The 23,315-nt window shown below is 34.7% G+C and overlaps 1 protein-coding gene across 4 annotated transcripts in view; it reads right to left on the reverse strand.

Annotated features, from left to right (window-relative positions):
• NAV3 (neuron navigator 3) overlaps positions 1-23,315 on the reverse strand; it is an 855,568-nt gene that overhangs the window by 133,026 nt on the left and 699,227 nt on the right. For all 4 annotated transcript variants that reach the window (XM_037846473.1, XM_037846472.1, XM_037846475.1 and 1 more), the window contains one exon: positions 16,426-16,545. In XM_037846473.1, coding sequence (XP_037702401.1) covers positions 16,426-16,545 — 120 coding nt within the window. The remainder of the gene's footprint in view (positions 1-16,425; positions 16,546-23,315) is intronic.

Here is a 23,315-nt window from a genome sequence, read left to right on the forward strand (position 1 = left end):
TTCAATGCAATCTCTATCAAAATTCCAAAAACTTTCTTTGCAGAAATGGAAAAGCCAAACATCAGCTTTATATGGAAGAGTAAGGGGACCCGAATAGTTCAAGCCATTTTGAAAAAGAAGAATGAAGTTGGAGGGCTCAGACTTCTTGATCTTAAAACTTATTACTAAGCCACAGTAATTAAAACAACATGGTAATCGTATAAGGACAAACATGTAGACCAATGGAGTCAAATTGAGAGCTCAGAAATCAACCCTTCAAATTTATGGCCAACTGATTTTTGACAAGGGGGCAAAGACCACTTAGTTGGGGAAAAATAGTCTCTTCAACAAATTGTGCCAGGAAAACTGGCTCTTCATTTGCAGGGGAAAAAAAAGAAGAAGAGGACCCTACCTCATACTACATACAAAAATCAACTTAAGATGGATCAAAGACCTAAATATAAGAGTTGGAACTATGAAAATTCTAGAAGAAAATGTAGGGAATCATCTTCAGGACCCTGCATTAGGCAATGGATTCTTATACTTTTCACCCAAAGCACAAGCAACAAAAGAAAAAACAGATAAATAGGACCTCATCAAAATTAAAAACTTTGGTGCCTCAAAGGACTTTATCATGAAAGTAAAATGACAACCTACACAGTGGGAGGAAATATTTGGAATCCACATATCCAATAAAGGTTTAACATCCAGAATATATAAGGACATCCTTCAACTTAACAACAAAAAGACAACCCAATTCTAAAATGGGCAAAAGAATTAAGTAGACATCTCTCCAAAGAAGACAGACAAATGGCAAGGAAGCATGTGAAAAGATGATCAACATCATTGGTCATCAGGGAAATGCAAATAAAAACCACCATGAGATATTATTTCACGCACATTAGAATGGCTGCTATCAAGAGAAACAGAAAATAACAAATCTAGGAGAGAATGCAGAGAAATAGAAACACTCATTTAATTGCTGGTGGCAATGTAAAATGGGGCAGCCACTGTGGAAGACACTTTGTTGGTTCCTTAGAAGGCTACGTATAAAAATACCATATGACCAAGCAATCCCACTACTCGGCATCTACCCAAAAGAACTGAAAGCAGAGACTCAAACAGGTATTTTCACACCAACTTTCATGACAGCCTTATTCACAATTGCCAAAAGATGGAAGTGACCACAGTGTCCATCAACAGATGAGTGGATAAATAAAATGTGGTATATACACATAATGGAATATTATTCAGCCATAGAAAGCAATGAAGTCTTGATACATGTGATAACATGGATAAATCTTGAAGACATGGTGTTAAGTGAAATAAGCCAGACACAAAAGGACAAATAATGTATGAGCTCACTGATTTGAAATAATTAGAATAAGCAAATCCTTAGAGTCAGAATCTAGAATATAGATTACCAGGAGACAGGGTGAGGATAGGAAAGGGAAAATTAAAGCTTAAAATGTACAGAATTCCTATTTGGAATGATGGCAAAGTTTTGGTAATGGATGGTGGTGACCATAGCATGACACTGTGAACATTATTAACAGTATTGAAATATATATTGTGATGAAAAGGAGAAATGTTAGATTGCATACACGGTAACAGAATAAAAATTTTAAAAAAGAAACCATGGAACTGCACTACACAAACAGGGGACCCTATATTAAACCATGGGATTTAATAGCACAATTATAAAAATATGCTCTCATTAATTGTAACAAATATTCTACACTAGCGCAAGGTGCTGGTGGTGGGGTAATGTGCAGGAATCTTGTATTTTAGGCATGATTGTTCTGTAAACCTAAAACTTCTCTAATAAAAAACAATTTAAAACCACACACACACACACTCATACACCTATGAATATACAATGTTCCATAATTTACCTATTGAGAAAGAGGTGAAAAATAAGCACTTCACTCAGTGAAACTTTTTTTTTCAACTGGTGGTCTACAAACTTTTGGGGCTGTTAGGGAGTGTTCATGGTTAAAGAGTGTTTATGGTTTTAATTTCTACTGTTTAAATCAACAATAAATAAATAATTGAACTGAAAAAAAAAAGATCACCAGTAGAAATCCTTGAATTTCTTAAACCAACAAAAAACAAGCAGCAATGTTCCAGATGGAATGGTTTTGAGATACATTCACACTTAATAAATTCTCCTCTGTAATGCCTTCTAAGGTCAACACTCCTACCTACAGATTCCTTTTTATCCAAGTGCTAAAAAATTTCAGTAAGATAAAGCATTTCATTAACTTATTCATTCATTGCTTCATTCTTTCATTTAGTAAACATGTATTGAGCATTAACAGTTTATCAGGCTTTGTGTTAGGTGCTAACAATATAAAGCTAGTTCAGACATGGAATAAACACTTTCGATACAATGTGGAGAGCATTATAATACAAGGAAATACGTGATGCAATTGGATTTCAGGACCACAGATACATATTTTGTGCTAAGAACTGCCTTTGGCACTGGAGGTACAGGGATGAATAGGACACAGTCCTTGCCCTTGGAAATTTTATAGGCTTCTGGGATACAAAGGCACATAAAGAGATTCCCAAAATAATATGGTAAATTATGACTGAAATACACCTAGTGCAGTGAGAAGGAACACTGAGCTCATTGTAATGTTTTAAGAAAGCTCACAAAAGAGACAACATCTGAGCTGAGTCTTAGAGGATGAATAAGTTATGATTGGAAGGCCGAATGGGTGTTCCAGGGATGAGTAAAGGCACAGAACAGCTGGTTTCTGGGGGGAGGAACTAGTAGTACAACATTGTCACAGCATAAACCATAGGTCAGGTCAGGCAAGCTATGAGATAAAGTGGTGGGTCAGGGGCCAGAATTCCCAGGCTTAGAACAGAAGACACGAAGAGGTAGAGGCAAATGCATTGGAATTCCAGGGTTTGAGCATGTTAAGATTTAAGGATGGATTCAGGCGATGTTTCTTTGGCCACGGTGACTGGTTCAGAAAAGGGCAAATTATCTATACTATCCAATCCTAGTGACTCTTAGGAACCTAAAAGGAGCTTGCTTTTGCCCACTGGTCTTGAATTGTGAATTATGTAGTGCTGGGAGTGTGTGGTAATAATGAGAGGAGACTCTCTCTGATATTCAAGCCATTTCATGCAAAATATCACAGCCAAGGCAAAAGATAAAGGGAAATGGATACTGTTATCTCCAGCCACATCCAAAGTCAGACCTATGAACTTATTTGTTATGGGAACAATGCATACCTTTGTTTCCTTAAGCCAGTTTTAATATGACTTTCTGCAACTTACAATCAAAAGAGGCCTGGTATTGTAACCAGCAATTTTCTTCATTTTAGAAGTATGAAAATGAGGTTAAGAGAGGTAAATAATTTTCCAGAGTAAAAAAGACAATGAGTAGCTTAGCTAGGATCAGAAGCCAGAGATCCAAACTCCAAAACCCTTTTATTCCAATTATGCTAAATTCTATCTTACTATACTACATTTTCTCCAAATGTATACTGCTGATAGTAATTTCAGGACTTGTAATTAAGCAGCACATTGCAGATATGTGGAGAAAGTAGACAGTAAATGATGATCTTGATGAGATGGACTCGCATGGCTGCCAGGGTTATGGAATCCAACTAGGGGGAAAAAGCTGGGAATCTCAGTGTTTATTATGCAATATTCATTTAATTATCATGTTTTCAGCCCTCACCTGTGCCATCTGGATTCCCTTTCTCTTACCCTCCCCAGAGAATAATTCTCCAGTCTTTTGCTAGGGTGGAAAAGGGTCAGTTGCCCAGTTTGTACAGTTGGGCTGGGAATCTGAGGGGCTAACTGCTTCTTAAAAAGCCTTTGATGCGACTCCTTCTGTTTTTATTTCACACTCATTTCTACATCCCAAGGCAACTGATCCTAAAGTTCCCGAACCTTTTGGAGTTCTTGTGGTGTAAATTAGATTGCTTCTTGGCTTCTCCCACTATATGCTGAGTGCTCTCTTGGGGCTGCCAAATCAGCTACCATGTTCACTCTGTCTTGTCAGTTTCACAGCTTTGTAGCTATTGCCTCCTCTTCTGTACCTTGGCCCTTGTGAGCTTACATATTTTAGAAAATTTTTTCACTAATATATTTGTAGGGTTTCATGAATCAGTAGAGCTGGTAACATAATTGAAAATTGAAATATCTCTGCCATAAAAATCAACTATGCAAACATACAATATTTAATAGTCAATTGGAATTTGAACCGTGTCTCTCTCAGTTTTTATTGTGACTAAACAGTTCTAACCACTAGCCAGTCAAACTGGAGAGAGGTCAGGGGACAATCAAGTCACTTTAGTCAAAACTGAGATTGAAAAAGATTTCAAAATAAACAAAATATTTTTGATGCCATTATTTGCATCCACTTGTTTTTATTTTACTTGGATTTAAATCTGAGCTCTGACATTTAATGAGGGTGTGACCTTGAGTAAGCTGCTCGATTCTTTGTGCCTTGGATACCTCATTTGTGAAAAGTAGATAATTATAATTCCAAACTTAGAAGATTGTTATGAAGAATTAAATTAGCTAATATATGTAAAATAGTTAGAACTATGCCTGGCACCATCTAGGCACTCAATAGGGAGACTATCATTATAATTATTTTTATTTTTACTTTGTGACTATTTGGGCTATGAAGTGGAAATGGCTAGTACAAACTTTCTGGGGATGGAGTAAAATATAATGCTCTAGAAACAAATGTTAAACATGAAAGAAACAAATGATAGTTTTGTTCTTTAAGAAATAAGGAACCTCCAGATATTTAATTAAACTGGAAGAGGAAGCAGAGTTTTAGTCAATAGGGTTTATCATCTATCTTGTCAGCAGGAAACGATGACTGAGAGATGAGAATATTTTTAAACGACAGCAAATTCATGAATGGTAACAGCTTACAAATACCTCTACACATAAAGAAAAAATCTTAAATTCTAAAATTTTATCTTAAAGAATGAAATTTACATGGAAAAATAAAATAAAATTCCAAATGTACATATGTATATCCTTACACACACATATACACACAGAAACATTGCACAAGTGTATACGTGGAGCTCTTTCTCCTAGTAGATTCAAAATCCTATCTTTTTTTTTTTATTTTTAGAAATAAATACCTGGATATAAGCACACAGCCAGAGCAGGTAAGTTCTGCTAAAGATTTTGCCAATAAAATCAGACACTTGATGGATGTCTTAAATGGTTGACTGTACTAACTACTCAGTAATATTTATTCTATATGATAGAACAGTATACAATCATTAAAAATCATATGTAAGATAATATTTAATGTGATGTGGTAATATACCATTAAGTGAAGAAAGCAGGATAAAAAATTGTAATTGTACTGTGTAAACAGGGAGGCCGGAAAAGCCCGATGGGAAATATATCAAAGCAATCACTGGCTGTTTTAGGGTGGGAGGATTATAGATTATTTTTATATTCTTCTTTATACTTTTGTGCATTATGGGAATTTTTCTCAATAATCACAATTTTTAAAATAATAACAAAATAACTAATTTGGAAAATAAACATTTGTTTGTAAGGAAAGCAATTTCATTTATAGCTTATTAAAAAAAAAAAAACAACATATGGAAGCTCTGTTGACACTTAAAAATATCCAGCCTATTACACATGATTTTAACTGTTTCAAACACAAATTAAGTCAAGCAAGAAAAATAGTATGTAAATGGAGCACACATGACTCTAATAAATAAATCCATGCCACCTACTCTCTGTATAGCCAGAGTGGGGAAGATGCAGAATCTAACAGCTGCCAGGCAGAAGCCCTCAATTTAATGATCTTAAATTCAATGTCTCACCCCATTAGTTAGTCTATTAAAAAAGAATTCATCCCCAGTTCTTGAAGTGAAAGAAAACAAGTGTTTCAAAGTCATCTTCTTAAATCAAATTAAACCATTAAATTAACTGACACAATCTCTCCTGCTTTATTGCTCTTTAAGAAAAAATACGATATAATCAGAGATTCAAATTGCTTTTCCCTCCACATAAGTATTATTTTAGTATTTTTCTGTATATCAACTGAACATAGCTCCACCTTTTGTTTTTCTATTTCTTCTAGTCTATTAGAAATAGATATTTCAACAGATACTAGATTTAAGATCGTGAGGTATTCACATCTAAAAAAAGAACAAAACTGCTAAATTGACTTACTGATATTAACAAGTTGGCAAGCCTTTTAGAAGCTCTAAAACATGTGGGGAGATTGTTCTGTCATTTGTGTTTTAGATCTATTGACAATGTGCAGTAGAAATAGAATATGATTTCATGCTGAAGTAACTTACCAACCTTTCTGAAGCTCAATTTTAAAAATCTGCTCATATTTCATTAGATATATTTAGGCCAAAAGGGAAAATTGAAATAAATTTACAAAATTAGAAAATGTCATCCAAGGATGATAAAAACCAATTTGAAATTAAAAATTGTGTGCATAATAGTAAGAGCATAGGTCCTGGATTCAAATCCTGTCACTACCTTTCAATAAGTGTCTATAGGCAAGTTACTCGATCTAAGAGCTCATTGCCTCACTTATAAAATAGAAGTAATAAAGCCCATTTCATCGGGCTGTTATAAAAATGAAATAAAATAATGTATTTAAATAATCTGGAATGTTGGCTACACATATTATGCCCTCAATACTGATAGTTCATACTGCCATTGTTATTATCAAGCTTGAATCATCATCATCATTACCATCACCAGCAACATCATCATCATCTTTATCTGATTCATTAACAAATTATCCTGGAAGGCAATAAGGTAAAATACTGAATAAATAAGAGTGCAGGAGTTATCTCTTTCATTGGGAACTTCATTCTATAAAGTTAAAGTTTAGTTTGGTCAAGTTTAATTTCAGGATCAGACTGACAAAGAGGTGGTAAGATATCTATGTACCTGTATGTATGCTTTGAAAGACATAAAACTATCTCAACCAAAAATATCTAAACGTGGGTAATAAGTGTCCTTTGGCTTTTAGGTTTTAACAATTCCCTATGCTCATTCTAATGTAAGACCCTTGACTGAATACAAAGCCTGGCAGAGAGTATGTTCTCAAGGTATGTTTGTGGTGTGGATTATTTCTAGGATGGGAAGCTTATCAGGTCATTCACAACGATGTCTGCTAATTCTGAGTATTGGGACACAGGAGAGAAACCCAGCACGAATTCCTAAGCCTGAAATGGTGAAAAGATGTCAAAAGGGAAGTTGAGAGGGCAATAAAAAACACTTTTTCTACTTTCCCATGTTTTGCATTAGACTCTGTTTACCGTAAGGAAAACTTAGGCAAAAAGGCCATTGACTATGAAATGAAAATAATTATATTTACTTTTTCTATTTCCATCTTAACCTAATCTTTTCTGTATTTGCTTTTAATTAATATTGAAAGCTGGCAAACTAATGAAGGAAATACTTTAAATGTGGGAGTATTACTGATTCAATGATTATGCTGGAACAAATCACCACAGAACAGAATGAATTTTAGAGTGTATACAGACTAGTGACAAGCATCATGAATCTGACCTTGGAGATACTTGCTTGGTGGCTTAGGATAAATGTCTGTTGCCTTTATTATTCCTATTCAGGGGAGGCATAGAACTATCAGAGGCCTCCTAACCTTAGAAACAACTGCCCATCTGATTTATGAGAATTTTTCATGACCACATTTATATAGAGTTAGTACAATTTTCTGCAGGTTGATAAAAATTGTTGATTTAGGTATTCAGAGTTTTGATGTTTGATAACCCAAAAGGCATGAAAAATCATGAGGGCCCTTAATGCTTTCTGTAAACTCTTTCTTCATCTGTGGTTTCATCATCTGAATTGTAGGTTCACAAATCAAGCCAACCCCTGAGTTACTATGGTAGAAGAATAGTAATTTCATAACTTCTATGGTATAATAAGCTTTTATATTTTCAAAGGGTCATTATTAAACATGTAAAAATCAGTAAATAAAGGATGAATACCTACAATTTGTGAGTTTATAATTGTAATTAACAATCACTATATTTAGGAATACAGTTTAGATAATAATATAATAGGCAATTCAGAATGAACCTGGGAAAGTCATCTTTGTTACCACAATTTGCAGAACTTTGCTCCATATTCAGTGAGGACTTTGGTACCTGGAGCTTTGTCTTCCTTTCTTGTGAGACGCATTCTATCATCAGGTTGAATTTAATGGTCATCTGGATGAATGAATCATCTAAATAACCAAATTTGGACATCTATGACCATTCTACTTTAGTAAGTCAGGCTATAACTTGGAACTTGCCCAATCATCCAGGAAACTTCTACCAAGCAAATGTTAGACTGTATTTTATTTTATTTTTGAGCAAAACTCTTCTATTAACCAATCCCTTTCATTCCCTTGCTTTTATTAAATATGCTTGCAGACCACTTCCAAACTTCTAATCCCCTTAGAAATAATTTTTCTCACAGTCTAACAGCATCTTCTGCTTCATTGCTATCACAACTCAGCTTGAACTCAATAGTGAGTCATTTAAACCACACTCTTAGCACACTTTATCACTTTCAATCTGTCAATTCTCAATTCCTGATCAATGCAATATCTCCCTTTTTATTCTTGCACCCAAGCTGCTGAGTTAAAAGTACACAAAATGCATACTGATAGAATCTATTATAAATTTATGGATTTAGATTTTAACTAGGTGATTTTGTCACAATTCCTAAAAAAAAAAAATGGACAAACTGGACTTCATTAATATGAAAACTTTTGCTTTATAAGATAGCATTAAGAAGATGAAATGATAAGCTACACACTAAGTGAAAATATTTACAAATCATATTTCTGATAATGGACTTGTACCTAGAATATATTAAAACTCTTACAACTCAACAATTACAACAAACAACTCAATTAAATGCACAAAAGATTTGAAAAGATATTTCTCCAAAGAAGTGGCATATAATAAACTTACTGACAATAACAACTGCTGATGAGGATGAGGAATCCTTGAACTTTGCTAGTGGAATGTAAAATCTTACAGCAACTTCGGAAAACAGGCCATTTCATAAAAAAATTAAACCCAATTTTACCTTACAACCCAGCAATTCAATTCCTATGTATCTGCTTAAAAGAAACAAAACACATCTCCACACTGAGACTTATTTATGAATGTTTATAGAAACATTATTTATAATAGCCAAGAGTAAAAAAAAAAAATCCAACATCCATCAGCTAGTGAAGGGATAAACAAAATATGGTATTTCCATATAATAGTATTCCATGCAGCAAAAAAAAAGGAACAAACTAATGAAATAGCTACAACATCTATGGCACTCAAAAACATTTTCCTAAATGAAAAGAGCCAGACGAAACAGACCATATATTGTATTATTCCATTTATATGAAATGTCAAGAAAAAACAAATCTTTATGCAGATAAAAAGCCGATTGATAGTTGCCTGGGGCTGGGGGTTGGAGTGGAGATTCACTGCTTATGGGCATAACGGATCTTTTTGAGGATGATGAGAATGTTCTAAAATTGATCATGGTGATGGTTGCACAACTATGAATTTAAAAATCATAACTAATACATTTAAAATGGATTGATTTTATGATTCGTAAATCTAACAGCCAATAAAGCTGTTAATTTTGGGGGCATCTTCAACACTTCTCAGTAATGCTTTTAGTTTGTCGGAAATTTTAAGCCATAGTCAGTGTTTATCTCAAATTTCCGTAAGATTCTAAACATCTCATCCTGCATATGTGTATTTTTCACATTCTCAGCAATGAATCAGCCTCTTGTTTTAAAGAAAAAATAATATCTAGAATTTATAAACTCCAGATATGTTCCCGCAATTTAATTTTTCTACAAATTAATGTTAATGACCTCCTTTTTTGTTTCAAAGGGAGACATATCCTCCTCTAAGCTATCTTCTCTCTGCTTGTGTTCTTGGTCCTATTCCTCTTTCTAGATTCTTCCAACATCTTACTTAATAATTATTGCCTTATTTGGTCTAGGAATTTACTCTCTTCTCTATGCCAGCTCAAGTTCTTTCATCCCCCAAACAAAACAGATCAGCAAGAAAGTTAATCTTTATTCTGTCCCTTGTGTTCAATTTTCTTTGACTTTTCCTTTTACCTTTACTGCTACTTTTCTTGAAGGAGACCTCTCCCTTCATTGTATCAACCTCCTATTTTCCTATTTTCTCCTCAACCTTTTATACTCTAGTATGTTCCCTCATGACTTGAGTGAAACTAACTTTGATGAGGTCACCAGTCAAAACTAGTTGCCAAACCACATCACCATGGGATTTAATAGTGTTGCCCATTCCCTCCTCTCTCCATTTCAAAAATACCAGTAACCCTATTTGTTGTTCGGCCTTTTTCTTAGTGTTCATTTCTCTAACTGCCTTTTTAATGGCTGCTCATTCCAGAGTCACTCTTTAGATGCCAAGGGTTCACTTTCAGGATTTATTTTCTCTAATCCAGAGATATAAATGTGTTTTTAGCCTGCATAGTATTGATTTTCAGTGTTTTAAAACAAAATTTAATTAGTTTTGCAAACAAAGGCTTCAGGCAGGCCTGATGCTGGCTCCACTGAGGGATGCTATGGCTGGGAAACAGACCTTCGATTTGTTCTGCCTTGCAATAAAAACTCGGAAATATGCCTAGATTGTTTTGCCTACATGCACCTGCGGGGCAGTCTGCTCATGATTGGTAGCCTTCTCATTTCTTTGCAGGTGTTATCACCAGCTGTGTCTCTGTGGGAATCTTTAAGAGGCCTAGGAAGTTAACACAACCATATGCGAGAATATCACTGTTCCCTGTTTCTCTGTGATTTACTAGATTATCTGGCATTAAAAAAACTTTATATCTTTGTATCTATTGATCTCACAGGTCTGTTATAACAGTTACCAGTATTTAACAATTGGAGGACTTCTCACAAAAGTGCAGATTCTTGGCTTCATTTGAAAAATCAAATAGTTTTGGCAACACTTGGTCTCCTTTCCATGTTTGTGCATTTCCACATGGCAGCAACCTCTGGAGCTGATAGTGGCTTTCCTCTTTAGATAGTGGCTTTCCTCTTTAGACAGGCCATGCTCACCAAGGCCTTCCTATTTCACTCATTTCCTGTGATCTACCTGATCCCCGTATGATTTGAATTTATGATGTGTACACTATGAGTACCCACTACACTTTAATCAAGCATATACACAGTGGCTGAACCCATATTTCCAAGGATCTATCCACCTGGGAGTTACACACACAAAATCCAAGCTCCTCTCCCTCTTGACTTATATAATTTCCTCCTAACCAGTCTCCTTGCCTGTGTGTCATCCTGCCTCTATATTCTTCTCTGCTCTGAGGGGATTCTTTTTAAGATACAATGATTATAGCATGTGCTTTTGCTTTGAATTAAAAAAAAAAACTAATTAGAAATAATAAACTACTCCTTATCACTACATTTCCAAATGCACTAGCAGAATACCATTAGAAACGGCTCCTTAACCCAAATTCTTCCATTCCTCTATGCTTTCACTCCCAAGGGTCCTTCTGATCTTCCCTAGGCTATATGTCAAGGAGTCTTATGCCTTCTTTAAGATTTCATTTAAACAATACTGCTACTTGAAGTCTTTCCTTATACTCCCAGGTAGAAATAAATATTTCACTTTGATGCTTCTAAAGCACTTTGGATATACACCTATTGTGACCTGGCCTATTTTATCATCACATAAATTTTGGGTTTCCATTTTTCTCTATCCAACCATTAAACTCAGGGCCTTTCACCTTTCTTATTTTGTTTTATTTTTGCCCATGGCACTATTACAAGAGAAGGCATGTAGAAGGTAATTTTATATTTGTTAATGCCCTTACAGAAGCTAGTGTAAAGACAGCTATAGGAGTTAATAAAGACCAAAACAACAACCAACTCTTGGCCACCCCACCCCCTCAATTTACCTTTTATATAACAAAACACAAATTGTATAAAATTATATGTGAATTAGGATTGGCCTCATTATACCAGAGCCATATGAAGAAAGCCTATATCTTTGAATTTATTTGTGAAGTGTTGGGAGAGTCTCCGACATTTCTACAAGAATTATATGCATTCTGTGATCTTTTCTTAGTCAGTTTGATAAGGAAATGGGGTTGGGTACAATCACTGGTGTTGGAATGATATAGAAAGTAAAGGGATTGGAGTATTTTTGATCAACAAAATACTTAAAATATGCTACAGTTGGCTGTTGAAAGCACTCCTCTTTTCTTTGAGGTCTTTTTCAGTCTGCTTGTAAGAGCAATTCAGTTCTCTATTGTCCATCCATGTTTTTACTACAAGTTGATCAAAGGGGAATTTATAACCTTCATACAGCAACACAAACAAATCAAGTCCATTGGTATGCTAGCCAACCTGCTACTTTGGTGTTATGTAAGCACGTTTTCATTTATAAAGCTTTAAAAAGGAATAGCTAAGAAATAAGAAAAAAAAATAGTAAAACACCATTGATTTTTTAGGCTTATTTTTAAGCTTTCATATCAATGAACTAGACTTGATATTTAACAATTTGTTAAAATGAATCAATCAGTAATACATTTCATAATATCTGAAAGAACCTTGACTAATGTAATTGGGAAACTATAAGGATAGGAGGTAAAAGACCTGACTCCTTGTAATAGTAGCCAGGTGCTCTTGGGTAAATCACTTAAAATCTCTGAATTTTCATTATTATATCACTAAATGAGGACTTAGACTAAATCAGCATTTCTTAAAATGTTGGAGGAATAATTACAATCACTATACAGAAAAAAAATGGGGGAATCAACGATAAGGGGGAAAAACAACTTAAGGCACACTGAATAAAATAAAGTTAAGCAGGATTTATTTTGAACTACAGGACTTCTCAATACTTTGATATGTTAACGTACCCTGTGATTCTCCAAGAAGGGATATGGTTCTCAATGCATCTGACCCCAGAAAACTGATTTTTGATTTGGAACATCATTGTCATCTCATGGGACAAAAAAACACTATTTGGAAAACACCAAACTATATGAAATTTGAAAGGTGTTTAATCAGTGTGATTAATCTTTTGCTATCCTTAGTTGTTTGTTATTCACCTCACATTTCTCTATTTATAAGCTAACATGGTTATTTCAGTGATTTACATGGCAGATATTTATTTAGGCATTGGGAGTTCAAAGATGAATTAGACACTGTCCCTACATTCAAGTGTCTCATGTTGTATGAGTGAAGTACACATATAAACATGCAATTACAGATGTGACTGCATAACAGACAAAAGAACACAGAGTAGGTGTCTTTTTAACATTATCAAAAGATGGTGATAGAAAACATGTTTTGGCTTTTAAAAATGCTATCTGCTATATTGTGTTTACATTTACTAGTAGGATAAAATTTTCCTGACTTGGCATTTTCTTCTGATTTAATGACTTGTACTTAATGTAATATGTTTAAACGTACTTGTCATTGTCTTCTGACATGTAGGATAAAAGATGCCAGGATTAACAGGTTAAAGCAAATCAGTTAAGAACAAGTTTTTCTATGACCCTAATGACAGCAATTTCCTTTCTTTGTTGAAGAAAAACAAAGTATTACCTTACAGGTGCTGCTGTTTACCCTACTTGGAATAAATATCAGAATTAAGAAAATTTTATGAGACAACATCCAATATAAGGTGTTTTAAGTTAACAGAAAGACTTAGACAACTACAATATTCAAGACCATGTATTTTTAAACTATATACATTCTGAATCACTTCCCAGATAAAACAGGATATTATGAGATATTCAGTCTCTTGTGTATAATATAAAGGAAACTCCTATCTCTGTTGAGAAGAGGGTTTGCACTCTAAACTTTTTCCTATTTAAATTATACAAGTGACTAAAGTGATTTTTTTATATAATTCTCAAAAAGTTGAATCTATCAAACATAACTTATTTTAGGTGTAACATGCCATTATTTGGGTTAATTTAAAGAATAGTATATTTTTGGTATATTTTAGCATTTTGATATTCTCTTTCTCTTGTAGAACACAACTTGCAGAGTAAACAAAAACTCCAAAATTTCTTTTTATGTTTACGTGTTTACACCAAGTGTTTATGATTTCATAGGTCTGACATCTGTAAGACAGCAGTTCTCAAACTTCAGTGTGCATCGAATCACCTGGAGGGTTTATTAAAGCTCAGATGACTGGGCCCCACCTCCAGAGCTTCTGATGCCGTAGGTCTTGGATGGAGCTGAGAATCTGCATTTGTAATAAGTTCCCAAGTGATGCTGATGCTCCCAGTCCAGGTAACACACTTTACGAACCATTGCTTTTGCAAGCCCTAATTTATTAAATCCCATCTGAGTCTTTTTGAAGTTGGTCTGAGGTCCTTCAGTTAGGCCCCAATCTGGAATCTGAAAGATCAGGGAGTGCTGGTTATTCTAATCCTCTCCAAATTAATGCCATCCTTGTGTTAATTCCTAGGTTTTACCACTGCAAGTTCATTTTCCAAAGATCAGCAGTTTATCCCTCCTTTGTTATTTTCCACTGTCAGCTAACAATGTCTAGGTTGTTAGTTTGCAATGTGTGGTCTAAGCTTCAGATTTCTTCTCTTCTAACTATTCTCTCCTATTTTTTCTACATAATCCATTCCCTCTCTCTGATGGTTTATTTGTAGTACGTGGTTCTTTCCTGGCCACATTTGCCTCTCTACACAATTGGACCCTACTGCCAGACATATTCATTTATGACTTGTGATTCATTAACTCCACAAGCATTTGTTTAAAGGCTCAGTATGTATAGAATATGACAAAAATTTTTAACTCATGAAGTTACATTATAATGGGGAAGACAGAAAATAAATATATAAACACATAAATAAGTATGATACATTCAGGGAGTGATATTACCCTAAAGAAAATAATATAAGGTGATCAGTAAAAAAGTGACTGGAAAGGAGATATATCTTATCTACCCAAGTAGTGAGGAAACACTTCTTTAAGAGGGTAACATTAAGCTCAAACTGAAATTATGGGATGAAGGCAACAATGCAATGAGCATGGAAAAGGGTGTTCCAGGTAGAGGAAAAATAAATCCCAAAGCTCTTAGACGGAAGTGAGCTCAGACTGTTCAAGAGATCCAGAGTGGTTAAAAGTTAGTGAAGGAGCCAGGGAGGAAAAATGTTTGAGGAGGAGTTTAGGTCAGCAGGCAGGAGCAAATTTTTCATGATTTATATTTTTTTTAATTTTTATTGTGGTAATATATATAAAACTCACAACTTTCCATTTTAACCATTTTCATGTTTACAGTTCAGTGGTAGTAATTACACTGACAATATTGTGCTAGTGTCATCAAAATCCATTACTCCAATTTTTCATCATCTCAACCAGAAACTCTTTACCTATTAAACAATAACATCCTCTTATACTTATCCCAACCCTTGGTAACCTGCAATTTACTATATGTCTCTATGAATTTATGTATTTCAAGATTTCATATAAGTGAGATCATGAGCTATTTCTGGGATGAGAGCTGAGGCTATTCCTCTGGCCAACATGAGTTAAGATATCAAAAGAATTTGAGTGAGAAGAAATGGAATGTCAGAATTCATTGTTGTTGGTTGTATACAAATATGAATCATAAGTCATACACGGTTCTTTTTTCAGAATGTGAGTATCATAAGTCTTAACCTTTTGTCCTCTTCATAAATGCTGGATTAAAGAACCACTCCAGGTACTGATCTCTAGTAGTACCAGAAATGGAAAATCTCTTCCTGCTCAAGATTCTGACTGAAGAGGGGCCAAAATCAGGTCAGGAATATATCTTGCGACACTATTTTACAAAGGCAATGTTTTCAAACGATGATTTTGATAAAATTGGCAAAACAATTTTCAGCCAAAAAAAAAGAACTAGTATACTAGTATATGAACACACACACACACACACACATGCACACACACACACCTTTAAGCAATTTGAGACAACAGAGAAGCAGAAATTAGCCCAAAGCAAGAATTGCTCTGTATTTTCAACAATTCCCTCAAGAAATTCATCAAGCCTATTGTACCTGATAATTTCAAGTATGTTTGAATCATTTGATCATTAGCCTCCAGGTAAATCTAAGGGTATCTGAGCTGAAAGGAATTCATCAGCCAGAGTTCATTTCAAGTAAGGCAAATAAGTACACGTTTAAATTTTGGTTTTACAGATACTAAATTTTGTCGTTACATAACCTGAACTTTTAAAAATATTGTTATCGGCAACACAATTTTTTCAGTGATACAGAGAGAAAAAAGTCTTGCAAATGAAACCACCTAGTTTTTAAATATTCCCAAGAACTTATATCATAATAAAAAATTGTATTATATTGTATAACTCTTATGGTCTGATTTATAAAACTGTTTTACTCACTCCTCGACATCACATATATTGAAAACATTACCTGTCTGCATCCACTGTCACATCATGAACCCCTCTCTGGATGACATCCCTAGAAGTTACTGTGTCTGGTATCCGGTTCAGACTTCTGGTATACAGGTTGAGCCCTCCATCTGTCATGTATCTGAAAATAAATGCCCACTTAATCAATAGAAAATTATATGACCGCATCTGTATAACACAGCAAAAAGTTCACAATCATTACTTAAATATGCTCTCTCCTAGTTTCTTCTATATAAACATTCTACTGACCAGGAAGCATTAAAATGTCTCCAAGTTTGTTAGAAAATTAACCTTCATTATTGTAAAAGTAACTTGTCTACAAACCTTCCTTTTTTATTCTCTTTTGTTATCAATATTTTGAACAGGCTTGTAGATAATAAAACTCAAAATAAAAGCAAGATGATTTTATTTTGTAAATACCATTTTAGAAGAGGTGAAAGTTATAGGAGTAATGGAACATTACTAAACTTAACATTAGGTTAATTTATTTGATAAATAAGAATTAGACCATAATTGATCACTAGCTTAAAATAATAACCAAGAGGCATTAAATGTTTAAGATGTTCCAGGAACTATTCTAAATAATTTACATGTAATATCAATACCTCACTTTAAAGAAGATAATAAACATGCATCGAAAGATTAACTACTTGCCCAAGGTCACTCAACCAGCCATGGCAGGGCTTAGAGATGAATGTAGAAATCTATTCCAGAAACCATGATCTTAACTACCATGCAATGCTGTCTGAGCTGAAGGACACGGTCTGCCCCACCCCTTTTCTCTGAGAATTACCACCTTGCCATCTTCAACCACCACCATCATTCAAGGTTTGGTAGATCCCGATAGTCATGTTACTACTAAGTAATCCTTCTTCCTTGGCCATGGAAGATTAGTATCCTATCCCATTCCGGGCAAATCAGACTTTCATCTCTTGAGAATTGGGCTTAAGAGATAACTTAACAATCTTTCTATGTGGATAGAGTTGATAATAATGGAAACTGGGAGTCCCAAATATCTACCTTCTATCAGGCACAAAGATCCACAGAGAAAGTTGGTCAGCAAAGTAAGTCTAATGAAGCAGAGGCACTTGGTTGTGTGGATTTTACTTTATGACCTGCCTTTGGGTTCTAATGGACATCCCTACTTCCCTATAATTAAGTCCCCTAGTTGCTCAAGCTAACACGAGTTGATTTCATTTTTTGGAAACAAAATAATTTATCAAGACAATCATGGCCTTTCAATCCCATATTTAATTGGAGATTCACCAAATAATGTAAAGTCAGGATTACAGAGTTGAACCAATTACTTACATAATTAATAAGTTCTGTAATTATTCTGAAATTCTTCTTTCTGAAGAAGTATATAAAGCCTAAGAGTCAAAACACTATAAATAGTATTTATTGCTCACAAATTTTTCTCTACATTTTGAAAAGGAATTACAAGAATTTTACATAGAAAACAATAACACTAAGTTTTACTGCATTATTTTTATAAGATGCTCTACATGGTTGATTTTCTTGATAACTGAAGAATTTAATACCACTAAAATAAAATGTAAAAACAGAACTTTGGCTCTAAAATGTACATAACATTAACATGTCTTTTTAAACAGGGAAGACGAGTTATAATTTAACTTTTTCTTTGGATGACTAATTTATGGTTATAAGCATCAATTCCTGTATTGTGGACAGTGATATTTAATTTGGCAATAGAAGTGAATGGCTACTTGTCCTCCCTAATTTTTAGTTTGTCAGCTGCCACTTCTTGGTGTTGTCAGCGTTTCAGTATTTATTCTTACTTCAATTTCTTATCTTATTTTCCACACAGTTCTCAAACCAATGTGTCTGTCAGCTTTTAATTGTCTCTTTTCCTAAGGTGACATCTCTGAAATTCCTGATAAAGTAAAAGAGTTTAGTGACAAATCTTTTCCTAATTCACTTTTCCTTTTGAACTTGTGTTTAAAAAGGTTGAGGTGGTAGAAATTTCTGAGATAAGTACGTGAAATACTTTTTTTTTTTTTTTTTTAACCTATTAACATGCTTAATCCTCAATCTAAACTCTGGAGAAAGAGTCAACTTCCACCTCAATGGTTTGTTTTATTCTTCTGTATACCTACAAAGATATTTAGCAAAGTGCTTTGTTTCTAGTTTGAAATCAGTAAATATGCTAAATATTTGTTCAACTGAATTTAGAAGGTTGCTATTTTCTAGTGTTTAAAAACATGATTACTTGTTCTCTGAGATTTTCAGGCTTTGTTCCCCTCTTCCACCTTTATCTAGACCTTCTCTACCTTTATTTCTATTCCAATGATTTATTCAATTTTGATTCCATTCCCAGAGTTTTAACTCAGTGTGGGGCCCTGTCCAGAATGGGAACTGTGGCTGATACATTTAGCAAGTTCATAGGGACTAGACTCCTTCAGCCCCTTCCTACCTGACATTTATACTCACTGACCAGGGGAGGAGAGCTGCAGCCCTGTGGGTTTTCTCGTCAGAGTCGATTGGCTATTTTGTGGGTTTTTTGTCCTCAGCATTATCAGATGCCCTTTGTTTCTCTCTGTTTCTTCTCACACAGATGCTGATATCGTGCAGGTCATTTGGCTGTTGATGGACTGTCCCCAGTTGCTTGGGGTTTGAGAAGATATGTTGTCACCATCTTTTTGTAAATACTGCTCATGGGTTTTCGGTTTTGCCATGTAGTTACTCTGTTGTTTTTATGTGGGGATCTGAGAAGATTCAAACCTATGCTTCCAGCACATTTGCCATCTTTCTAGAAGACTATGTGTTTATATTCAATATAATATAGCTGCTATATGTGACAATGAGTTACTTTTTAATCACATGTACACACAGGGAATCTAAATGGTTTTCTACTCAAAAGAATTCCCCTTTCAGCATATTCCTTTAGACAAGCATAGAGATATACTACTGAGAATTGTCCACAGATCAAATGTGCTAGCTAAGAAAACTATGATCGTAATGAACGGCTGCTATGAACTTTGGTATGCTTTTTGTAAAAAATCAAGCTCCTAGGATTGAAACACATGGGTATAGACATGTAGACAATCTCACAGATTACTCTGTCTTGATGGTTAAGGATACAGGCTAGAGCCAGAATGCTTAGGTTCAAGCCCCAGTGCTGCTACTTACTAGAAGTGTGGACTTGGGCAAGTCACTTAAACTAGCCATGCCTCAGATGCTTTATTTGTAAAATGGGAGTAGTAATGATATACTTACTTCTTAGGGTTGTGTGCCGGTTTGAATGTATTATGTCCCCCAGAAAAAGCCATATTCTTTGATACAATCTTGTGGGACAGACATAATAGTGGGGATTAAGTTGGAACATTTGGATTAGGTTGTTTGCATGGAGATGCGCCCCACCCAACTGTAGATGACTCTGATGAGACATTCCCATGGAGGCATGGCCCCACCCATTCAGGGTGGGCCTTGATCAGTAGAGTCATATAAATGAGCTGACTCAAAGAGAAGGAACTCAGTGCAGCTGTGAGTGACATTTTGAAGAGGAGCAAGCTTGTTAGAGAGGAACTTCCTGGGAGGAAGCCATTTTGAAATCAGAACTTTGGAGCAGATGCCAGCCACGTGCCTTCCCAGCTAACAGAGGTTTTCTGGATGTCATTGGCCATCCTCCAGTGAAGGTACCCGAGTACTGATGTGTTACCTTGGACACTTTATGGCCTTAAGACTGTAACTGTGTAGCCAAATAAACCCCGTTTTTATAAAACCCAATCCATCCCTGGTGTTTTGCATTCTGCAGCATTAGCAAACTACAACAGGTTGTAAATGAGGATCTAAATGACTTATATATAAAATGTTTAGAACATTGCCTGGCACATAGTAAGTGTTAAATAAATGTTGGCTAGTATTATCAGCCATTGTCCCATCAAAATTTTTACATTCACCAAAAATAACTCTCATATCTTGAATATGAAATTAGTAGAAGCTTTAAGATTTGGACTGTTTTTGGTTCACAAGAAAGATCTTTTCACCAGTTTAGGCCACCTTGCCTTTTCCACTATTATACATTATTAGCTATCACAAAGTTTACTAATGGAGGATGGAAGAAAGACAAAGGCAAAAAAAGGAATACAATATTACCCCTCTTTTTTTGTTATTTCAATCCCTAGATTTTAAAAATTACTTTGTGTTTTGGTTATGTGGCTTAAAGTGGAATTTTAGGTTATATTCTTGCCCAAACTAATTATCACTGTGACAATTGCAGATAATGTCAAGTTCACTCAGTTAAAATATGTAACTTTCTTTCCATTTTTTTCAGGGTGTTTCTTTTTTGTTTCCTAAAGAGACTTTTTCAAAGAAGCTCATTATGAGTAAGAGAACTTTCTCTGACTAATTCCTAATTACTGGCAGATTCATATCCCCAAGTGTTTAAAGTAATTTTAAAAAGAGAAGAAAGTGATAAGCCTTTACAAGCTTCAAAAATTTTGAATTCTCAAAATGCCTATTACCTAATTTTCTAAGTTCTACCTAGAGTACACACAAAAAATGAAATTTCATCCCTGTTAACTCCTTGACATTCCTTGTGGTTATATGAGAAAAATCGTATATTGAACATCACCAATTACTACTAAATCTTTGAGCATTTTGTAACTTTAATCAGTATGATTTTTATAAATTGGGAAAAGAAAGCTAACCTTGCATTTCAATTCTTTATAAGTTGTAGCACAGACCTTTTTATGCCCTTTCTTCTTACTGAAATTAATCAAATCAATTTAAATTAATTAATTGAATCAAATTAAAATTCTCCTTGGATGTCTAGGGTCCTCTTTTTTTCCAATTATTTTAATCCTAGGCTGTGACATTGGACTGTCTCCTACAATGCCAGCAATGACACACTGTGTGCACTGGGCGATGAGCACTGAATAAGAACAGCACATTCAGGATATTGTCCACACAATATCCCCCAACTACCCCTGAACTGAGATAAGCCACATCCTCTGCTGACCATGTCTCATCTTCCTCCACACAGAACAGAACTCTTAGACATTAAATTTCAGTTTCCTGTATTATACCATAGGGCATAGAAAATTAATAAGTTTTAGCAAGTTACTATTACCAAAGGAAGTTTTCATAAAGAATTTGTAGTATTTTTACTTAGTTTTATTTTTTTCCTTCCACTTTGGCCACTGAATATGGAAGTCTTTGTTGGTCAACCATGTAGACCACTGATGCATATTTCAAGAGAATCATTTGAGGAGCTACCCAAGAACTCCTTTGAAAGACTATGGAAGAAAAATGGAGGATACCAGAAGTTCGAATCAGGTTGCAACAGAGGAACGAAACAAGTAGTATGCCAAAGGATATAACAGTTTTTTCTCTCAGTAGTAAGATCAGCAGAAACTAGCCACTTTCTTGTTAATCCTGTTTCCTCCTTGTCTTGAACACAGCTGTACCATATTTCCTGCCCTCTCTTACAACTAGTTGTGTCCATGTGGCTGTTCTGTATAAGGCAATGAGAGTATCAGTGATGTAAAACAGTTCTAGGCCTGGTAAATGCAGAACATTTTCACATGATAATTCTTTGTCTCTTTTTCCTTCTGTCTGTTGAATGTCAATGCCCAAGGAGACATTGCAAACTAGGTTGCATGATAGCTAAATGACCACCTGTTTTAGTCTCAGAATGACTGCATGACATGCATTCTTAAACTGAAGAGCAGAAACACCAGTGACAATTTTATGAGAGTGAGAAATGCACTTCTTTGTCACACTACTGAGATTTTAATATTGTCTGTTACATAGTTTATTGCTAACTAATACAACTACAGTCTTGGAAAACACAAAATGCTTTTAAGCATAGTGTATGCCTAAAATATGTATTATTACATGCAGAACTCAGTTGCAAAAAACATTGCCTTAGGAAAACTACTTATCTCAGAATATATGTATATAAATGTGTGTGTATATTTTCATTCATATTAAGTGACCATCTAAAAATATAAAAACACTATCATGTAAATCACATGTGGGCAGACAATCTGTGCAGCGTTCACCACTGCACACCTAGTTCCTAGAATGTTGCTTGACACATAGGAGGAGCTCAATAAATATTTCTTGAATACATACATACATGATTCAGCTCATAATCCCTATTTCTCCTCATTCTTTGTGCATGAGTCCTTATGCCTTCTACAGTTTCCACTTTCTTCTATATGAGATGACTCCCTACATTATACCTCTACCTAGGGCATTTTTTTTTTCTGTTTTTTCAACCATAAGCCTTTATATTAGACTGTCTCAAACTCCACATTTTTAACTCTACACTTATCTCTCCTCTGATTTCTCACCAAACAAATAAGTTCTCACTGCCTATTTTCTCCAATGGTATCATAATTACCCTGTCTTCGATCTGATAATCTGAGCACCTTGTCCGAATGCTTTCCCTATCTTACACCCTCATGAGTAGTCCATCATTGTTTATGTAAATTTTTCCTTTGCAGTTCCTCCCTCATCAATTTTTTTCCCTCATTCCATCCCTATCAATGCCTCCATCATCATGCCCTGTCTGTGACTAGTAGGTAATCTCTAAATTAAAGTAAGAGTGCTTTCCATTGCCTACTGTCCTCAGTTAAACTTCTAAGCCTAATAATATTGAGGCCTGTAACAACAGTCCCTCTCTCAAATCTTATCTTTGTATTTGTCTTCCACGAATCTCCATTAAGGGGAATGGCACTGAATACCATCTTATCCAACTATTCCTCTGATCTTGAAAATTATGTTTCAGTCAAGTTTATTGAATTACTTATATATTTCACAATATTTATACTTCACTTACACATTTTCTCTTTTTAAAAATAATATTCCTTGCCTCTACAGCTATTTTAATCAGGGAACATAACTCAAATATTTCCTTTTTTT

Source organism: Choloepus didactylus, chromosome 8, assembly GCF_015220235.1.
Source record: "Choloepus didactylus isolate mChoDid1 chromosome 8, mChoDid1.pri, whole genome shotgun sequence".
NCBI classification, from domain to species: Eukaryota; Metazoa; Chordata; class Mammalia; order Pilosa; family Megalonychidae; genus Choloepus; species Choloepus didactylus.